This window comes from Opisthorchis viverrini (assembly GCF_000715545.1).
Source record: "Opisthorchis viverrini unplaced genomic scaffold opera_v5_65, whole genome shotgun sequence".
Lineage (NCBI taxonomy): Eukaryota > Metazoa > Platyhelminthes > Trematoda > Opisthorchiida > Opisthorchiidae > Opisthorchis > Opisthorchis viverrini.
This window is the reverse complement of record NW_008751721.1, coordinates 494,452-514,278: the sequence shown is the minus strand read 5'-3', so window position 1 is coordinate 514,278 and position 19,827 is coordinate 494,452. Positions and strand designations below refer to the sequence as shown.

At 45.6% G+C, this 19,827-nt stretch overlaps 2 protein-coding genes across 2 annotated transcripts in view; one reads left to right on the top strand and one right to left on the bottom strand.

Annotated features, from left to right (window-relative positions):
• Nucleotides 1-12,931, top strand: part of T265_04121 (hypothetical protein) — a gene marked incomplete at both ends in the record, with an annotated part of 19,975 nt that extends 7,044 nt beyond the window's left edge. Inside the window, one exon of the mRNA XM_009168779.1 lies at nt 12,554-12,931. Within this exon, the coding sequence (XP_009167043.1) occupies nt 12,554-12,931 (378 nt within the window). The remainder of the gene's footprint in view (nt 1-12,553) is intronic.
• Nucleotides 1-18,948, bottom strand: part of T265_04123 (hypothetical protein) — a gene marked incomplete at both ends in the record, with an annotated part of 103,216 nt that extends 84,268 nt beyond the window's left edge. The window contains 4 exons of the mRNA XM_009168781.1: nt 2,739-2,867; nt 6,605-6,871; nt 11,170-11,238; nt 18,678-18,948. Coding sequence (XP_009167045.1) covers nt 2,739-2,867; nt 6,605-6,871; nt 11,170-11,238; nt 18,678-18,756 — 544 coding nt within the window. The remainder of the gene's footprint in view (nt 1-2,738; nt 2,868-6,604; nt 6,872-11,169; nt 11,239-18,677) is intronic.
• Between the last annotated feature and the right edge of the window lie 879 nt (nt 18,949-19,827).

Here is a 19,827-nt window from a genome sequence, read left to right as displayed (position 1 = left end):
TAGGAGGACAGCAAACGCCAGTTCTACTGTCAGAATTCACTCTTTTTCCTATCGATTGCCACACGTTTGCGTGGCGCTAGATTTCCTGTGTTAGAAAGCAACGGTAGTGCGTGAGGGAGCAATAGTATGTAACTGTGAACTGCCTGATAATAAAACCTATTTAGTGGATAGTATCATGGGAAGGAAGCACGAGAACACAGACAGTGTCAGGTCGCCCAAGAGCCGGCGAAGGACGAAGTAGCTAACTAATTAGACATGGTAAACTGAGCTACTTCAAGCTCTTAATGATTGAGTCGGTGATGGGTCTCAACCCCACTCAATTGTGGGAAAGGCAGACACTCAAAACTGATGTTTGGTCATAGTTTTCACTCGGTTCACGGCTGATATAACCGATAAAGGAATACTCAACAAATTTGGAATAAACTCGCATGGACAGTTCACACTCTCATCTTTGTGCTACCTTGAAAATGACCATAAATGCTGCAGCATTCAATCCAAAAATGACTACCAAGTGTTCGGTGACAAGCTTTGGAGTTGAGGTGCTCATCTAGTAAGAGCATGTGAAGCTACCGTGAAACGGAATGATGAATCTCTCTGGTTAAGAAGTAGGAACGGTCGAAACCGCATGTCAGACTGCGAGGTCAGTTCCTGACCTCTTCTAAATTGTAAGCTACATGATAAATCCTATACAGCTTGCAAGCAGTCGCTTCGTGCCAAAGTAGAAAAAATCGTTTGGCTGTAACACCCTTTCGGTGCCTAGTTGCCGTGCCAACGGAAGGAAACATAAGGACAGAGATACTGCCGGGTTGCTAAAGTGTAAAACGACAGATTAGCAATATACGAACATTTCATTAATTAAGTTGCATAGGTCCATCCGATCACGCACACAAGAGGTGGGAGCCTCATGCTTATGGAAAAACTCTTTTGGGATGCACCTCTCACATTCCCCACAAAAATTGACGAGTGTAGCAAACCAGATGAACCAGATGACCAACACTCTCGAACTGAAGCACCTCGGTTAATCTATAAATTTCTAATTCATGTTATCTGCCTTCGAGAATCCAATACCGAGTTCACGTCACCTTCCGTTTATTGTTGCACTCCAGTAAAATGTATAACCGGAATCAATCCTCTTTGATAAGCTAGCCAAGTCTCACTGAGTTATATGCTGCAGCGTTTGAAGGCATTGCCCTTTAGCAACAGGGGCAGTTGCTCCTTCAGGCCTCTCCCTCATCCATATCCCTGACCGTTCTCAGGTTCGTGGCCATTGGAGACGCGTCTGCCTTTTTCTCTTGACAGTCCGAGCCATTTGTGGGAAAACGGAGACCTTCGAACATTCAGTCTGAAAACAGAGGCTTACTTGGGGCAACACACCCCGGACTTTGACTCAAAGTTATGACCCACATGGCAGTGACGGCTGACCTAGACCAAGGGCGCAAGTAATAAGGCTTGGAAGCCTGACTCCTAATGCCACTGCGCATAGCAGGTGCTTTCTGAGCGGCATTGGACTCTTGATTTTATAGATCTTTCGACACTACTGGATAATGCGCAGGCTGTCACCATCAACCGTTTGGGGATCGGAGTGTGCGTCTTTTAGGGTCTGTATTTTAACCCATTCTTCTTCGGGGAAAGGTAGCGTAGCTGCTTGTACAAATATGAAGGTATGGCCGGAGGAAGGAAACACCTCGATAGACTCATATTAACGTCGCGCTAAACACTACCCAAGAAAAGCCTTGTAGTACGATTCCTCTCTAGTGTGGTCCTCGAACACCTCGATAGACTCATATTAACGTCGCGCTAAACACTACCCAAGAAAAGCCTTGTAGTACGATTCCTCTCTAGTAAGTGTGGTCCTCGGGGTTACCGTCACATTGAAGTCCAACTACAGCAAGATAGTACCCCAACCTATACAAACTTAATGATCCAACACAGTCGAGCCGTCGGCTGTAGTTATTGATAGAATATTTGAATGGATGAGGAGTCTACTCATCCGTTGCTGTGGTTGCATAATCATCGCCATCAAGGACTACCGCACAAAAGTCGACGAATATAACCAGAAAATATAACAGAAAAGTGTCCGAACAATGCCGCAGGGGATTAGGCGCGTCTAAATTAGGCAGACGAAATTCCGTTCCTCTCGAATCTTGTGTCCCGAATGGTGACTGATAATCCTAATCGTCGATCAGCCCAGCTGCTTGCACTCCAGTGACAGTTGGATTATGGTTCGGCCGGGCTACGTTTTATATGTTATATCCTCCTCTCTGCGGATGACATCAAAACCGCACAAAAGTCGACGAATATAACCAGAAAATATAACAGAAAAGTTGTCCGAACATGCCGCAGGGGATTAGGCGCGTCTAAATTAGGCAGATGAAATTCCGTTCCTCTCGAATCTTGTGTGTCCCGACTGGTGACTGATAATCCTAATCGTCGATCAGCCCAGCTGCTTGCACTCCAGTGACAGTTGGATTATGGTTCGGCCGGGCTACGTTTTATATGTTATATCCTCCTCTCTGCGGATGACATCAAAATCTGACGTCCCCTGATTAAAATATGGTTTGGTAGAAGCTGTTTGTCTCCACCTGCTAGGCAGAGTACCGTCAGTCTACCATTTTTGCTCGCTCACTGCACTCTAGTTTAGAACCAGAGGGCTACCTAATCCGTTGACACATTGTGAGGAAAACAACTGGACAATCAGGATGGGACAATAATAACAAGAAAAGAATCAATACACTCACTCTGATCATCGTGGTAAGTGGCCGCACCTGATGAACGCCCATTTTCTCGGCGCTTGTTAGGTAGTAGAGCTTCGGGGCGCTGTCGGTGGTTTCTGGACAATGCTTCTTTTACAGCCTCCTCTCGAATGTCTGTTGGATCGGAAAGTAGTGGGGGGGGGAGGAGAGAGAACTGCATTGAGGACGATGAGTAGATAGAGTTGGTGGTAAAAACGAACACTTGGCATCACGATAGCTGATGTTCGCGTGAAGCAAGGGAGGAAACATGCTACATGCTCGGACAGAATCGGCCGGAACAAGCAGGCTAAACGCCTGTCTGCAGTGTGCTCTTCATGTGGGGCATTGAAGAAATCAGCATGAGTACAGCTCGATTTTGAAATAAATTTGCAGATTGATGCGATCATGCAGAAATGGACTAGAGGTATTATCCGCCAGTCTAGTGAGACAGAATAAACAGAGCAGAGAAGACCATCGCTCTGGTTCAGTCAGAAAAAATACATGGGCATGGATTTAAAGGTTCCGTTTACCATTGCTAAGTGGTCGATCACAGCCTTCTGGAAGAAAATGAGGAAAAAATCTACAGGATGGACTCGACGTGAGAATCATCAAATGATGAAACCAGAGTGCTGGTAAAAGAAACACATATCTCACCGGTTGTGCTGCTGCGTGCTGTCATTTGGTTGACAAAGACGGTCAATTGTCATGAGCTCTGTGTTGATTCCTCGGTACACTCTAATGAACTGAAAACCCTGTCTTACTACTAACTAATTTGTAATCACTGTAACAAGATTTTATCGGTTTACCCCGTCGAAATTCGCAAATATGTCCCAGGATGCAAACAACTAAAATGCTCGAGGTGGCAGGCGTCCCACCTATTTATTCCACATCTCAAGGCTAGAATGGTTTCTCTATTCAGACTAATGATTTATTGTCCATTCTCCGAAGCATGATTCAATACAACACTTGCGTGGTTGAATAGCTGCTGTGATGCTGATTCAATGGCTATTCCCCTCGTTGCTCCTTCCGACTTGATTGTGTGATGGAATAAAAGATACTCCTGCTTTTGTCCACTCAGACCATCTGTTAAAGTTCGATTTCCATATTCTTGCAAGGTCATTAAACGTTCGGGCTATTCTCCAAACTCGGACGCTTCTCCAAACTTCCGTGGAATTTCATCTGTACACCGACCCGAGTTTTGTCCACATTTCTACGTCCAGTATAACCAAAAATATGTTTGTCCAGGCAGTAAGACCAAACTCCGACCTTTTTCCCGTTGATTCTGCGTGAGCTCATTGAACGGGGTCCAACTTGACCATACTCTCACTCTAAACTGAGAGCAGATGCTGGAACCCCCAACGGCTCCGCTGTTCGTGCCTTACCAATCACATGGCCTGTATCCTACACTCAGGCTCACCTATCGAGGCTGTGTTATCCCAGATGGCGTCAGCTTGTTGGACGCCACTACGATAGCTACTTTGCCCTTAACGGTATCCAACTTGTTCGCGCAGGGCGTTTCCGACTTGGGTAACTAATTTATACGTTTAATTTTCAAATCAGCAGATATGTGCACCTTAAATGACATCGAAAGAAGAGGCAGAATGCCCATGAATATGAAGGTGTAGTGTCGCCAGCGCACTCAGTGTCCCACTAAGACAGGAAGCGGGGACTTTAAAACCTTCTCTTGTGTCCGAACTTAACAGCCTGATTTTATTGAAACCTGTATTAACTTTTATTGTGGGAGGAACCTCGGAATAACACACCGCCAAGGCTTGAATTCCATAAGCGCAAATTTTCTACAGCCCTACTGAAAATCGCGGACAAAATATCACTACCTGGCATTTCTTCCCTTTACCTGGGTTCCTTTTTAGGACCTCTACCAGTTGACTTACAAAATAAATCGCAAGAAACTGGCTTCCCTTGTGCACCATATTGCTTCGTTTATAAACAATGCAATTTTACAGTTGTATGTGTGCTACTTCAGGATTTCCTGATTACCTGATTATTTCCAGACACCTCACCCGGCTCTGTTTTGTTTCAAGTTTCTTATATCACGGTCCTTGTCGGTGTTGAAGTGCGCCAAACCCATACATCGAAAATAATGTGAAGTCCATCTGAATATGAGCAGCACCTCATTGAAGACCTACGGCGACCGTGCCACGCCAGATAACGTGCATTCGGTACGTTGTGCATGGAGTAGCCAAAGCAAGTCAAACGTCAGCGCCGTTCCAATCGAGATCCATCACGGTCCTTGTCGGTGTTGAAGTGCAAAAAAACATGTGAAGAAACGCCAAACCCATGCATCGAAAAAATGTGAAGTCCATCTGGAGGAGAGCCGCACCTCATTGATGGTCTACTGCGACCTTGCCACGCCAGATAACGTGCATTTGATACGTTGTGCATGGAGTAGCCAAAGCAAGTCAAACGTCAGCGCCGTTCCAATCGAGATCATCCTGGGCCCTGTTGTTGTACAACACTCTTCCATCTGAGGTTATATTCTGGCAAGAAACTAGATCCAGGTAGCTGTATGCAGTATCAATCAGCAGCAGTAGCCTAAAGCATTCATTAACGGAACCGTTGTATTCCATAAACCTGCGCGGCCAACTACACCGAACTACTTCCTTACTTTCAACATGTGACTATCCCGTCCCATCAGTTTTCCCAGTTATCCATACTAGGTCGTGGGGTGCCACGACTTCGCCACTAATCGTTTCAGTTAAACGTCCTAAATGGGCTATGCGATTCAGTGGGATGGTGAAATCTGACAGAAGCATATGATAGCGTCATGTCTCAGTGGTAAAGAACAGTTTGCCGAGTCATTATCACCATTGTCGACAGCATAACACCAGTGTTCGAACACCGATGCTTCGCTACAGAGCAAATTCAGCCTGATAGGCAAACCATTCGTGTAATATCCTGTTCATTTTCATAAAGTTTAGGTAGCAGTGTTTTTGGCTAGTAGTGCGCTGGTCGGATCGGAATAGACATCATCACTGGAATCTATAGAAGTTGGCTACAACACGGAGACCGCAATTTCCATAACACCAGCCTCTCCGTCATTTCCTTACAAAGGGTCGTGTGATTGGCCGCATCAACAGCCCCAACATGGACGGAAAACTTCGTATGGATCAGCTAATCGGGAACCAGTCGCTTGTTTAGTATGAAAATCCAATCGGGATGAAACCCCGTAAATTGTTAATTATCAGAACTGTCAACTGGACACGGGATTTCACCAATTACAGATAACCAGGCTTCCTGACTGAGACGACAGCTGATTAGTAGCAGCTGATTAGTAGCAGACTCGACCACTCTAGCACATAAGTGTGACCCCAACAGCCACTTGCAACCTCAGAACAAATTTTCGTAGGCCAAATTCACAGCTGTATGGACTCATGTGCCACGAACTCCGCTTGCAAGCAATCCATCACAAGGTTATAACGAGTTGCATAGTGCTGCTCTATGTGAAACACAAACTATATCTCAACGGCAAAACAGTTGGCAGCTACATGGCAACTGCAAGTGGCTCAGTCGACCACACTAGGAAAAGAACGTTGTCGACTCACGTGATCCACTGCCAATGGCATACTCAAACAGAGGTAGTATAAGATGTCGAAATAACTGAACAGGAATACGGATATCAACTACACAGTTGGGGCGTACCACAGGACTGCCACTTCTGTAGAATCACTGTCCAGTAAACAATGAACGTCATTAGATTCGGTTATAAACTAATATCTTGTACCAATTACCCAAGCAAGTCACGTAGTAAACCTTTTGGACTAAACTTGATCAACGTCAAGTGAGACTGCTCGGAATCAACCGAAATGAACAGGAGAAACAGTAAGGGTATTTGAAATGGATGGTGAGCATACCAGATCGATATCGACCATCTTCTCGTATGTAGCGACGATTCTGTGGCCGGTGGAGAGGAGATCCATTTTCGCAGTCATTCGAGTTATCATCCGGGCCACTGATAGAACCGTCCTCTCCGGATGAAGCAGGAGACCGCAGCTGAAGTCGACGGCGGTCAAGCGCACTTCCAGTCAACCCTGGCAATTGGACAGCGCCACAGGGAATGTGGAGTCCGGATGAGGATTGTGTAACGTTGGGGGTGGAAGTGAGCGGCGGACTGGGGTTCACTGAAAGAAAAAGTAACAATACAGTAAAACAGCGTCGGTCTGACTCTAAGGCTGAGTGGTGGTGAAAAAAATACAATTTCCAAGAGACTCACTGATCACGCTCAAAAGACGATCCTAGAGGAGAATGAATGGTACAAAAAAACAGGCTATCTTAAGCGTTAAATACCTAAATGTGAGGTTTATTCTAGATTCTCTGGAAAAGGACGACTTCGTTCAAGGTTAATTTGACTAAACCGTCAATGGTTGGCTTGCGAAGAGGTGGTGAGGCAAACTGGAAAATTTAGTTTCTCACGTAAGCGCTACACCACGAACAAGGTGTGGTAAACATTCAATGCGGATTAACTCGCTGCTGACGGATGATTTAGCCGAGCTTCACCTCAATAGTAGAAGAAAGACCTTCAGGTGAATCTCCCCGTCAACATCAAGTTGATTTGCAAATGAATGATTGTCGCAAAACATAGGTCCAGCTTAATATTGAAGTATCAAATTGGGTTGATGAAATTAAAAGAAAGTTGCTCTACCTGATGCACTCCGAAAAGGCGAAGTTGGAAGTGCACTGTCAAGGGTTTTCATTGATCTTGTGAGTACTGCCGTACGCGGGAAGTTGACAAGCTATCACATTTTCGACATGTGGGGACAAAAGTAGCTCGTCGAAGACAGTTAGACAGGTGGAAAAGTATATGTTTTAAGAGAGCACAACGGTTATTGGCATAGTGGGGCGAGGCGCAAACCAGTCGCGATATATTCCAACAAACAATGCACGGAGCGGTGACGGACTACTGGACACGACCGAGGCTGTCTAGTTGGTACAGCCGAATCAAGCAACATTTGGGCAACCAGTTGGTTTGCTGCCATTCACCACACTCTAAAATTATCAGTGCGACGGTTCGTTATACATACAGGCACGGATGATCAAGCTAAAACAGTCAACCTGTGTCAACGACGAACAGCGGCTAAGATTCATATAGACGCATCGCCGGCAGGACGCTGTCATGTAGACCTCGGAGATATCCAAGTTGGAGGAAGGAGAAACGGGCTTCAGCGATTCTAGCAACTACCCAGATAAGTAATTTTTGTACAACCATGTGATTCTATTGGAATGACCAGCATTGTCGGTGTATTCACTCGATCTTACATAAAGACTTTGCGTGCAAGTTCGCATGATAACACTGATGAGCTTATTTAGTATATTTTGCATCGAGATGGAATCTGAACGGTATAGGATGACATATCAGAGGACGAAAGTTGCTAGTAAAGGTTTAATGGATAACTGACGTTCTGCTGGTTGATGTGGGCAAACGTTTCGCCACCAATCGAGACCATATCAACAGTGCACAATAGATTAGCGTTGCTTTGTTGTTTAGCGCTGTCGTGGTTTTCACTGCGACGCAACACAATCTACTACGCATTGATGACGTCACTTCAACTGGTGACGAAACGTTTGCAGGCAAACTGCCAAGCATAGCGAAAAGAACACCAGTCACCGTAGAGGGATATCGCCAGTATACTCCAAATCTTCCCTGAAGGGTTTGTGAGCATGGCCAGAAGCCTAGTTTCTGCCCAAAAGTTTGTTTTCAGTTTTGACTTCATCGTTCGTTAAAATAGAACACTTCATTTTCCATTGCGAAGAAAGAATTACGTTGATGGTTATGTTGGGCACCCGAGATCGGATAAACCGTCATTCGAAATATTCCGCCATATGGAATAATATGATGAAACTTGGAGTTTTGGAGCCATATTTCGAGTCAACATAGGTGACTGTATGCTTGTTTCAGTAGAATTTGCCCTTGAATTATTAAAGGATGTCACCGTTTTTCATATCTCAAAACGTTTTAGTGACCACTTCCCTGTCAACCTTGAAACTGCAAGCCAAGCGTCCTTTTGAAGGATCGTGATGAACCATACTTTCGGTAAAGCGGATCCCACCTCCTTGCCTGTATTACAGAAGCGGATCACTGTTAAACCAAACTTCAATTGAATTGCGACTTCATTCAGTCGACCGGTTTGTTTGGCGTTCGTCAGTCGTTTATAAATCTGTTAAGGATAGACTTTCCTGACGGTTGTATCCGCATGCAACGAACGTCTTGTCGATGAATGTCCACTAGGAATCGACCCCTAACACAGCACGAAACGAGGAACGACCGGAGTCCATAAATGTTCCAAAATGGGTGACAGTCTTGAACACAAACTGTCTGCAACTTACTGCTAGGTGGTCGACCTGAGTGAATAACTAATTACGATTGGGACGTAACACGAATCGCACATTTGTAAAGAAAACTGATGCGCTCAAAACACGATGTATCTGTACGGTTCCGGAAGCATCGACACCAGCTCTAATCACCAGCACTCTGCCATCTGAAGAGGACTGGAACGTTCTTCTCCGTGTCATTGGCAAAATCGCTGCTTCGATTCATTGGGTCATATGCAAAGATATCAATTAGACTTATGGATTTTGATTGACAAACTCAGCTTATCTGACTGCATGGGAACACGAGAAAACAGAGCATCTTCAGTCCTGTCAGAGCAATATCCATGACAATGAAAACAAGAGATACCGCTTTCCGAGCAGCTGACATTGAAACAGTAGACGGAGAGACTTCTATGGCTTGGACCATATCGGGATGCAGTTTCTTGACAGAAACCCTAATGGGTGTTTTGGAGACGCAAGATACGCTTTCAGAGAAGGTTCGTTGAACTACTTGACAAAATAAGAACGTAAAACGAATGTCTAACATTTACTAAACTCATTAGTGTCCTCGGTTAATGTTTGTTTTTGATGGCTTTGAGTACGGCAACGTGAAAACTTTTGGTCAGAGCCACTTCCATCAAAGAATGTGGAGCTCCTTCCGAAGAAAATTTACCAAAAAAAACTTGTCACAATCGGTCAAAACTAGTCACTATAGGGTGTATTCAATCCGATGGGCACGCAGTGCAGGAGTTTCACAGTGCAACCTGATGAACCATATCACAATTGTATGCCGGTTCACGATTGAATTTCGGAGACCAATGACCTACTCCATGACATACAAACCCAAAACTACCTGATGTGGACGATGATCCCAGTTCGATAACTTGATATGCACCAAGTTCATTCGTGACTCAGTCAGTTAGCTGTTCAGTCAACCCACAATAAAAAGATAACCATTTGAAAGATTTACGAGGTAATTCTTGAGGAAACGATTATCCATACACAGGCACTCACAGAATGTTTTTGCCAAATGAACAAAAACCATTTCTCTTTCCTTACTATTCGGACAAGAGTTCAGATTCACTCGTGCTAGCTCAAGGTCACAGAGTGCACCTTCTATTGGCTGTTATCATTCACCATTCTCAATAACATTCAAACATCTTGTGCATCGTCTACTGTTCAATAACAAAGATAACCAAACAATGTACGACAACCACCTTTTCGAACCATGGGTTCCTCTGAATGAATAATTTGTCTGAAACTTTACTCCCTTTGAGCACGTGTTTCCTAGCCAACCTTGTTTGAAGTTACCAGTCACTTCTGTAGTTGAGAGGATTCAGCTGTTCTAGGAATGTCTTCATACAACAACACGAAATAGGCTTTGCGATGAATGTAACTAAAGTGCACGCGTAGCTAAGTCATTGCAGCTGACAGAAAGAACACATAAAAGGGAGGCTAGCCATCCGATAACATATGCTCAACAAAATCGTCAGGTCCAAAATAGGCTGTTCCTAAAATCAAGGCTGAATATAAGGGCGTAAATCGGGATTCCACATTATGCTCCCATGTAACTTATGGTACGCAGCATTCAAATATCCGTTTCTGTTACTGATAACAAGCTCTACAGAACTCCAGTCCGGTATCAGGTTAGGCCATGTAATTCATAAACCTGGCTGCTTCACAGGGCCCTGTTAACTATGACACGCACCATATGGAAACAACTGGATCCAGTACTAACTGGATAGAGAAGTACAAGGGGTCAAAATAGTGAACCTAGTCAAGCTGAAAAGCTTCTGCCCCCTGTAGTTTGACAACGAAAAAAGGTATTGATGGCTTCAAGCCGAGCTAGATGAAGCGAGCCAGTTCCTTCATAAAACCCATAGTCCGTACAGACAAGAGGGAGAGGGGGATTCTAAGAACGACAGGAAGGAAGAGACATTATTTTAGCCCAATAAACTTCGAGAGGCTCACATGTCCAAACACTCGGTCGAAAAATCTGGACTGAAAAGTGATAACGAATCCATCAACGACTACCGACCAACGTCTGATTGAGGTCTTTATACAAGGATTCACACTTGGAAAGGTCAAAATGAGAAAAGCGTGAACTAACCTGTACTCTCGATATACGGTGCGAGCAGCTTGGCCTTCTTTTTCTGATAGCCTTTCTCCGTAATATCACCTGGAAGTCAAAGAAAATACACATGATTATCTGTGAGGAGAGTGGAATTATCATATTATAAAATGAAGCCAGTTATTTCAAGCTGGAGGGTATATCTGAGGATGCCACAGTGGATTTTGATGAGAACTATACAAACAAATCTACCAGGGCACACAAATTGTGGAGTAAGACAACTGTTCGGCTATGCCCCCATACTAATGCATTTCTGTCGTGCACAAAGGCTGATATACTGGCAGATTGCCTGAGCCTAAACATGGGCGACCTGGATGGAATTTAACCAAGAAGCTTTCGGTTAGTATCTTCACGCCGTAACAGCTGAGTTAAGCGATCCTCCAGTACACTAGTGTTCGCATTTTGCAGCCCCCGCAGACCTGTTATCTGGGACAGACATTTTTTTAAATTTCCCCCGTACTTCGCTGTGTCCGCAAAACCTAGCTACAGTTCATGAGCGTCATTGGAGTCAGTGTCAACCTCACTAGCAAAATGGAGGAAAACTCACAGCACCACGTCATTGCAACATGCATGAGAATCTTAAGACGTACACTTCCAAGAAAAAAAAAGCAAGTCTCTGGATCACTTCCCCAGAGATCTAAAGATTGTAAACATTCTGCCTTTCTGTATGGCAAACGCTAATGCGGTTAATTTCATCATCGTGTAATACTTCTCAGCAGATGAACTATAGTTTTCCATCGGTTGTTGATAGCTACGCGATACGATTGGGTCTACAGTGGACTTGCAGTTGGTGGTGTCCAGGTTACGCGAGATTAAAGCTTAAACTGAAAGTTGGTACAGAAACAGTTAATGATCAGCACACAACTGGGGGGATTCGCTCTCTCTTGTCTGTGTTTGGGATATCGATATCCTCAAAATCTATGTATCTTTATGTGTGCTAACGAATTTCTGTTCCATAGATCCCCTGTCATCCGGAGCATTAAGTTGTGTCCAAGGTTTCGTCTTATTATTCGGCTGCGCTAGGAGATGGGATGGGGAACATAGCTGGGGATAGGATACTGTCACAGTTCGCGCATATTATCGCTTGTTTTCTGCGTTATCGAATCGTAACATATCTGGCGACGCAAGATAGAGGCAGATCAACTCAAAGTAATGTTTGACCAACAACTGCAAATCATGAAAGTGCTTACGGAGAGACTATCAACGAAATCTTTGGATTCTCGGCTACGTCGAGCGTCCCAAAGTCGGTTGAGGGAATCGCTGGCAGTTTCAACGAATTTGCTATGAAACTTCGGCTGGTATAACGTTCGATGCATGGTTTCTTCGCAATGAGGACCTGCTCAGGGTCGACCTGTAAATTCAGGATGATAGTTGGAAGGTTTTCCCGCTCCGCAAACTTGGACCCACAGAGCATGATAAATACGCCAACTATATCCTTCAAAAAACCCAAGTGATTTCAATTTTGACGAATTGGTACACACGCTTTTGCGATTATTCCGCGAGGAAACGTCAATTTTTAATATTCCGTTATCGATGCCTGAAGCTAGTGAAAAGTGATGCAGACAACTTTCTCACTTATTCGGTCATCGTGAACCGGGAATGCGAACGGTTCAAACTCGGATGGTTAACGGAAGATCAGTTCAAGTCGCTGATTTTCACATGCATACATTCATGCAATCCCCGAAGGATGCAAAAATCCGTACTCGACTACTCAGCCGCATCCAGCAGGGACCATCAATGACGCTACAGGCCATCACCTTTAAACGTCAACCATTGCATAACCTGAAGCATGATACCACGATGGTCCAACTTAGGGATCATGGCGGTTCTGAAGTTCATGCAATCCATTAGTCTACACAACAGCTTGACCCTATCGATTCCGGTCCGAAGCAAAATAAAGGCCCAAAGAAGACACCACTTTCACAATGTTGCCACTGTGGAGCTTGGCACTTCGTCAGGTTATGTCCCCACGAGCAGCATCGGTGTCTTCAATGTAAGTCCGTAGGACACAAAGATGGGTATTGTCAGTCACGGTTGTATACTGCCTGTGGAGTTTCAAAGCCGTCATCACGCGTCCGTCCCAAACGGAAATCGAACAATTTTGGCTCCTTTCTAAGTTTGCTGACTACTTTCCAGATCAACACCCCAGGTCACCGAAAGTATCCCACAGCCATCGTCAACTGTCATCCAGTAAGTCTGCAGTTAGACGATGCGTCGGACAATACTATCGTTTCGGAGAAGCTCTGAAGTACGCTTGGACAACGTCCGATCAGGCATGCCGGCCAAACTGCTACCAGTGCCTGCGGTGGAAAGCTAAAACTTTCCGGTGAGTTTCAATGCTGTCTTTATGAAGAACCACATTCGTGGGGTCGTGTTATGTAACGGCGGCTGAGCTGAACTTATTGCTTCTTGATTGAATCGATCGCTTGTCATTTACAGTACAGTTCAGTCTCCCACGGCGCATCTAGATCATGCATCCGACTTTATCAAGCGATTTCCAGCTGTTTTCCAATCCGGTTTTGGTCAGTGCACTGCGACACAAGCAGTCCTCCACCTCCTGCCAGGAGCTACGCCAGTATTCCGCCCAAAGATACCAGTCCCGTACGCTTCCCTCCCACTGGTAGATGCCGAACTTCAACGGCCGGGACAACAAGGCATTCTGTTCTCTGTATCTTACTCCACCTGGGCAGCGCTGATTGTCGTAGTGAAGAAGCCTAATGATGACATCCGCATATGTGCAAGTTTTTCAACCGGCCTAAATGCAGCTCTCCAGCAGCACCACTATTCAGTGCCAACGATCTATTCACTGTTCTGAACGGTGGAAAGTTCTTCGCGAAAGTCGACTTTGATGAAGCGCATCTTCAAGTTGGAGTCGCACCAGAATCACAACACTCACTGTTGACTATCAACACACCGCGGGCTGTTGTATCAATACACTCGTCTCCTGTTTGGCGTGAAAACCACCATGGAAAATTTCCAGCAGCTGATGGACACCATATTTCTGGTATTCCAGGTGCGGTCATATACCTGGATGACGTGCTGATCGTTGCTGGTTCACCCGAAGAGCTTCTTGATCGGATCAATGCCGTCTTGCTGCGCATTAAGGACAATGGTCTCCGTTTCCGTCCTGAAAAGTGTTAATTGGTCTTGACAACAGTGAAGTATCTTGGTTTCATCTTTGACGCCTCTGGTCGTCATCCTGACCCGGAGAACGTTCGAGCTATACAGTAGATGCCACCTCCTAAGTATGTCACAACATTACGTTCCTTTTGGGGTTAATCATATATTATTAGGCATTCTTACCTTCGCTACACGACATTCGACCCTCACTAAATCAGCTGCTTGGAGAGGACGTTCCCTGATAAAAAAAATACGAGGCATTCTGCAGGCTACAGGCGATACTCAGTTCCGATCCGCTACTGACCCACAAGGACCCAAAGCTACTGATCATCATGGGAGCTGGTACCTCTTCTTGAGGAGTTGGTGCCGTCATTCTGCACGTCTTCCCAGACGGATCGGAGAAGGCCATCATGCACGCATCGAAATCACCAACTCCAGCACAAGAGCGATATGGACAGATGCAGAAAAAAGCATTGGCCTTAGTGTTCGCCGTCCGGCGCTTTCCACAAATTGTTGTACGGTCACCGTTTCACCCTACTTACCGGTCATAAACCCTTAAGGTCTATTTTCGGTTATGTTTTCTTCCCGCACACTCTACCGACCGCCTTCAAAGGTGGGCACTTATTATGCTGGGCTACGACTTTGATATTCAGTATCGTCGAACCACCGACTTTGATCCGGCCGATGCATCATATTGTCTGATCAGCAATCAGCCAACTCAGGAAGACACCGTTATTACGTGGGCTGCTTTCGAGGACGCGTCCGGTCCCCAGTTCATCCAGTTTGTTCGCGTGTTACCCGTGACAATACAGAGGTTCAACAAGCTACCGTGGTTGATCGGACGCTTCACAAGGCGATCCAGTTCGTGAATACTCGATGGTCTCCGAACCTCGAAGAGAATTGCCTTCGACAACTGCTTCGTCGCCGAGATGCATTGTCGGTCGTAAACAATTGCTTAATGTTTGAAGATCACGTCGTGATTCCTCAATCTTTACGCCATCAAGTCCCCCGTCATTTCCGTTCCGGGCATTCAGGAATAGACTGTACGCAGTTAATAGCTCACAGCTACGCCTACTGGCTGCGCATGGACCAGCACACCACTGATTTTGTGAAACGCTACTCGCGATGCCAACAAGCTGCCAAGAACCCACCACATCAACCAACGATTCCCTGGCCTCGACCTGAGAAGTCATGGTCCTGGGTCCACATTGATTACAAAGGAGCGATATCTGATTGATTGACGCTTTTTCCAAGTGGCCAGAAATCATTCCAGTATCGTCTCCAACAAAATCTAGTACCCTGCGTGTTACCCAACATGGCTTACAAGAGCCCATCTCCTCAGACAACGGTTCGCAGTTCACCTCCGCTGAGTTCCACGAGTTGAGCACTCGACATGCTATAACCCATGTTCACTTACCACCTATCACTCGCAATCGAATGATCAAGCAGAAAGGTTCGTCGACGTATTCAAGAGGCCGTTGCTTAAAGCTCGAAGGCAGGAAACACCCGCTGAAGCTCTGTCAGTCTGTCAGTCTGTGTACCGAACGATCCCGAATGATGTTTTAGCGAACCACCAGCCATCTTCAGGGGTACTCATGGGCCGTAAGCTGGGAATTGTGCATTCTTCCACGTTGTCAACACAGTGATTACGAAACTAACTCGATTGCTATCGGTGAATGGCAAAAAACATGGGGTCTCCCGTGCAACGCACCGAAATGTCTACATCTGAACTAACATACCAATGGAGGTGAACTTTTGGTCCATAGACAAAGCTGAAACTCATGAATGATGGAAGTCCTAAGCAGGCTATCCAAAACGTCGCCACATGCTAGAAAACCTGCGGGGCCATCCTTTCACTGTCTTGCGAATTAGGCCTTTGAATCAAAGGATCAAGGTAAGCTACCTCAACTAACTCCCCCCCCCATCGGTTTGAGCAACCGGGGAGTATCATTCACCCTTGTAGCTATTCGTTCGCCGGTCATCTTCCAGACCCATCCCTAACTATAGAGGGACGCAATGAGATCAACACATCTATAAGTCTTCTAGCCATTGTTTTGTACTTGAATTATAGCACAAAAGATAAACCAAAATAATCTCTAACCAGACTTAAGAGGACTTAGTCATGTTGCAGCTTTCAACGTTCGAACACTCAAGAACGTCAAACAAACACCATCAGGCATAGGTCTGGTGGCCTTGGTATCCAAGTTACTGGAATTATTTTGCGTAGATTGACAAGTTCTTGGAAGGGACAAACTCGTGGGAATCAAATTTGGTTTCACCCCGGCCGACGATACATCTTCACACTTAGTAACAAGGATAATCGTTCAGCTGTAATAGCTTTACGGGGCCTAGCTGCCATCCGAAGAAAACATGTGGGCTAAGTCGTTCAGCTGTAACAGCTTTACGGGGCCTAGTTGCCATCCGAAGAAAACATGTGGGCTAAGATGTGACCAGGTCATCAGACACTAGATAGGGCATTGAGACAAGTTATTGAATAAGGTCGCTCTTTTAAACGTCCCACGTCGGCCTTTTTTTCACAAGTAGAGAGCTGTTTTTGACTCTGTCGACCGTCAGAAAATTTGGCGGTGTTTGGCGATAAAACATGTCCCTCCTAAATTTGTATTCTCATGATGGAACTTATGCGAACTTCTGAGGGCGAATTCACGCATACAGAAAGAAAAAGAAGGAAAGCGTTCAGCTGTAGCACCTTTTCGGTGCCTAGCTGCCATGCCATACGAAGGAGGCACGAGGGCTGAGATACTGCCAGGTCGCCCAAGCCTAGACAGGGGAAGTCGCGAGGCAGAGGTAGGGTTCGAACCGGGGACCTTCCGGTCGATAAATTCGCGCTCTAACCACTTGGTCCATCTCGTCCCCACGCATACAGCATTTACCACACCCGGTATAAGAGGTTCTTCACCTCTCCCACCGTTCCTCCACTACTTTGTTGGTTGCGTGCTGCTTGAAGTTTCACTGCCCACCACTGAAATGTCCGTAAGGCGTACGCTCACAGGCACTGATGCTGCACCCTAGGTCAAGATTCCTAAAGATTCTTCTTTAAATAACCTAAAAGCATTATTCTACGGTTTGACATGCGCTTCACACATGTAAACTATAAGGTGTTGCCACAAGACGCTGTGATCGGACCAAAACCATATACTTGCAGATCCATCAATTGACGCAGAAAACAGTTTGCATGAGTTCCCGTGAAATGTCTGGAACTTTGGAAGCTTAGGGCAAATCTTTATCAACCTCTGACACTTATGATGAACGGCAGAGTATACACAGCGGTATCATGATCTATATAACCTTATAGGTCACAAACATAGTATCCGCTCACAGAGAATGTATGAAAGCTGTCAGTGTCTGCCCATCGGTGCCTCCCAAGTATTTGCAGAGTTTGGTGGGAAACTCGGATCAGCAATGATGAGGTACACCAGATGGTTTCAAGAAGGAACTCTCCCACAAGAATGTCATTCACGATTTATGGTTTATGCTGACTTGAACACGTACTCCGTATGCCAGGAGATCGTCTATCTCGAAGAGCCCTTTCAACAAAACTTGTGCTGAATGTGCGCAACGAAGGTGAAAATTCTGTGGTCTGGCAACGAAGTGTGAAAGGTATAGCCAGCAAACTAATTCTGGTAAGCAGTGATTAGTGGGAGTGAGAGAGAGGGCACAACCACGCAGACAGTGGCTTTTGTGCATTTCAGTTACGGTCTATGTGTAGATGCCCAGGTTTCTGAACGAAGTGGTGGTGTAAAAGCCCGTAACGTTCGACTGCATCCCACAGGATCGCCTATTTCTAGGTTACCAAAACTGTAGGTGTAACCAACATACTCTTGGTGCATGGTTAATGCCTGAATGAAACGTGCTGGGGTGATTGTGGAGGATATCTTGCCCGTGGCGGAGTTCACGTAACTACCACCTACAGATTCTTGGACATAGACTGTGCCACTGTGGCGCCTCGAAGGACTTTCCTTTTTGCTTGCAGGTGGGCTGGACAGAACCTGCAAAGAATAGGTGGATCACGGATGCCACAAAACTTTCCGAAAGGCTCCTAATCAAAACAAGAGTCGCCCTTGGCTGGATCAAGTCACGTAGTAGACGACAAGTATTTCAAGACCTCTGTAGGCCGAAAGAATATCGGTTTGGTTTGGGACCTCAAGCTAACAGAACGAATCGGATGTTAGAGAACTTCTACCGCAATCAGCCATAGAACATGGGTATTCTAGGTAGACTTGAAATTACAATTCGACTCCATGGAACAATTTCTAGAAACCTGTGGCCAAACAACAAAAATACGGTGATCAGATAACAAGCGAACGAATAATGAAAATGAGTTAAACATCGGAGACAACATGTTTTACCTTCGGAAAGTTCAACCTCAAGCTCTGCCAACTTCGACCTGATTTCAAACGGAAGATGTCCGAAATCCAAACAATCCATTATAAAAATCCATTTATGGTTGCGAGAAGAGATTCCTATCAGTCAAGATCCAGGTACAGTGGAAACACGTGTTACGTAGGACGTTTTCGAGGTCGTGAACGATAACTATCACGAGCAGTCTAGATGGATCCAGCTGTGACAGGTTAGGTCGCGATTAACCCGAACGTGGACATCCCCAAGGTCACGCTTTGACCAGAGCGCTACCCTGCCATTGGACTCGGGTCCTGCAATATTCAAGCTCTCCCAGTGAAGCAGAATGACGTAGGCGGTCTACGCAAAAATTTTAGACGCTCCCAGCAGACGGGATTGATGTGGCAATGTGTGTAAATTCGAATTTGGTAGTGCAGCTGGCGATTTTATGAAGCTGATAGCACGCACGCAACCAGTGCGATTGTCTATACGTGATTAGGAACACAGATGGTATTTGTGCTGGACTATCCAGGATCTGTATGAAATGGTATTTAGAGTGGAGTAGGATGGAGCGCGAAATTCGCTCATTCATTTGTGGTGCAGGAATTGAAGGAAAATATAAAGGCGCAACATGGTCTTAAAGGGGCACATGCAGCTGATGTGCCTAGGCGTGGGTATATGAAAGTCAACAGAGTTATCTCATGAAAGCATGCTCCAGATTTTCACAGACTTCAGATTAGAGCAAATCAGACAAGAAGAAAAATATGGGGGAGGAAAATTGAAGGGTTTGTGGCGAAAACTGTGGGCGGGATGGCGATCACCCCTACTGTGGTGGCCTCGGGAAAGGATGATCAATGGTTTGGCCTCCTGTGGAAGGAAGGCCGAAAAATGTGACTCCCATCACCAGCAGCAAGAATGATATGGCGGTCTAGGAGAGCAATGGTAAATTATGTGGCTGGCGTACCGCGAGGTTACTGTGGCCTTGCGAAACGTTTGCCAGGCGGGCAGGTGTGCTTGGGCAGAATGACTCTGTTGGCTGTAATATTATCACCTAGGCCGATGGAGGCAATCATCTTGTTCTGGAAAGCCTTCTGTATTGCGGAAGTCATGGAATTAATATCACGGGACAGATCTCCAGAAGTCAGTGAGATGGCCTTGGTT